We start from the raw sequence: 1,691 nt of genomic DNA on the forward strand, positions 1-1,691 counted from the left end.
TCTACAAGAGCCTGTTTCCATGGTAACGCTCCACCCAAAGGGGAACTCACGGTGCCATCCATCAGCCACTCCTGAAAACTCTGTTTCCCTGGCGATGGTTTCTCCACCCCGGACGCCGCGCTCCCATTGGTCAGCTGACTGATGATCCAGTCCACCAGCCGGGTCTCGAGCTCCGGGTCGTACTTCTGGTCGATCTTCTGCTGGACTTCACGACTGAGACCATAGCTGGGCCCTCGGTTAGACATGACTGCACACACACACACACACACACACACACACACGGTATTACTATCTCTCATATACATGGGCAAAGGCCTGTGTAAGCAGGTGGATGTGGTTAATAAGACACACATTCAAGAACATTGTCATTTTCAGCACAAACACGAACATATGGAGATTAGGTTACCGAATGAATAGAGTTCCACTCAACTGTATGGGTGCGTGGGGAAATAGGAAAATAGGGTGGTTGGTGGACAGACAGACAGATGAGCAGACAGACACACAGACAGATGAGCAGACACACAGATGAGCAGACAGACAGACAGATGAGCAGACAGACAGATGAGCAGACAGACACACAAACAGACAAATCCATAGATGTTGGGTTAGGGTAAGTTGGCAGATGAGCAGACAGACACACAGAGAGATCCATAGATGTTGGGTTGGGGTAAGTTGGTTTTGAGCTGTAAAGTGAGAGACATGGAGGAAGACCAGAGAGAATAATAGAGAGATTACAGGACTTGGAGAGAGGGAGAGACCTTTACTCTCATAGTATTCATCCATTTATTTGCATCCATTTGTATCCATCTATGTGCGGTACCCGTAAGTTTGTGGATGGCATTTAAGTCACAGAAACAGAAAAGCTCTCTCTCTCTCTCACCCTACCCCCTCATCGCTCTCTCTCTCCCCTCTCCCCCCCCCCCCCCTTCTCTCTCTCTCTCTCACACACACACAACATGAACATTTTTCATCTTTTATTTATGAAGGAGCTCGACAAAGACAGAAACCATCTCGTTTCTATATATCTCGGAAAAAAATATTCAAGTAATATGAATTACAAAAGGCTAAAACATGAATCTCTGGACGTAGCCGTAAAGTTATCCTTCCAAAAATAAAAACTGCACACATATCTTCACGCTATGACGATGCCGTAATCACTACTTACCGCTGACGTTTATTTATAAACGACTCCAAGACAGGGTTTCAACGCAAACATAAACAAATCCACGTAAATAAATCCTGCGTAGACTGTCCAGTAATTATGGTACTTACGCCAACGATCATACAATTAATTCGTAAGTTTAGATTTGGTAAGATGTCGCGGAAGCAAAGCTAATTTGTGGTGGGGTACTTAGCCTACAGTACGGGCAAAGATGGATGCTGCTGCTCTGTCGCTCTCTTGCATCCACACCCCCAGTGGTCCTCTACCGTCTGTTCACACAGACACACGCACACACACACGCACACATAAACACACACAAACTCCCTCTCTCCTATCTCCACCGGAAAGTTAACATCCCGTTTGGATCAGAGGTGGAAAACGAATGAAGACAATCGTATTCCAGTTATGTCATAAATAACTACGGGTACATTTCTATTCCAGTTGAGATATAAATAGCTACCAGTTCATTTCTCTGGCGGTGGAGAAGTAGATATTAAATCTAGGAAAAACATTAAATGTTGCAAAAACC

The 1,691-nt window shown here is 45.1% G+C and overlaps 1 protein-coding gene across 1 annotated transcript in view; it reads right to left on the bottom strand.

The window, feature by feature from the left end:
- The window catches only part of tagln3a (transgelin 3a), a 7,255-nt gene extending 5,766 nt beyond the window's left edge, over positions 1-1,489 (bottom strand). The window contains exons 1-2 of the mRNA XM_031571608.2: positions 1,166-1,489; positions 51-247 (exon numbers count right to left, since the gene is read on the bottom strand). Of these exons, the coding sequence (XP_031427468.1) occupies positions 51-245 (195 nt within the window). The 5' untranslated portion in view covers positions 246-247; positions 1,166-1,489. The remainder of the gene's footprint in view (positions 1-50; positions 248-1,165) is intronic.
- Positions 1,490-1,691: the final 202 nt, after the last annotated feature.

Source organism: Clupea harengus, chromosome 8 (assembly GCF_900700415.2).
Source record: "Clupea harengus chromosome 8, Ch_v2.0.2, whole genome shotgun sequence".
Lineage (NCBI taxonomy): Eukaryota > Metazoa > Chordata > Actinopteri > Clupeiformes > Clupeidae > Clupea > Clupea harengus.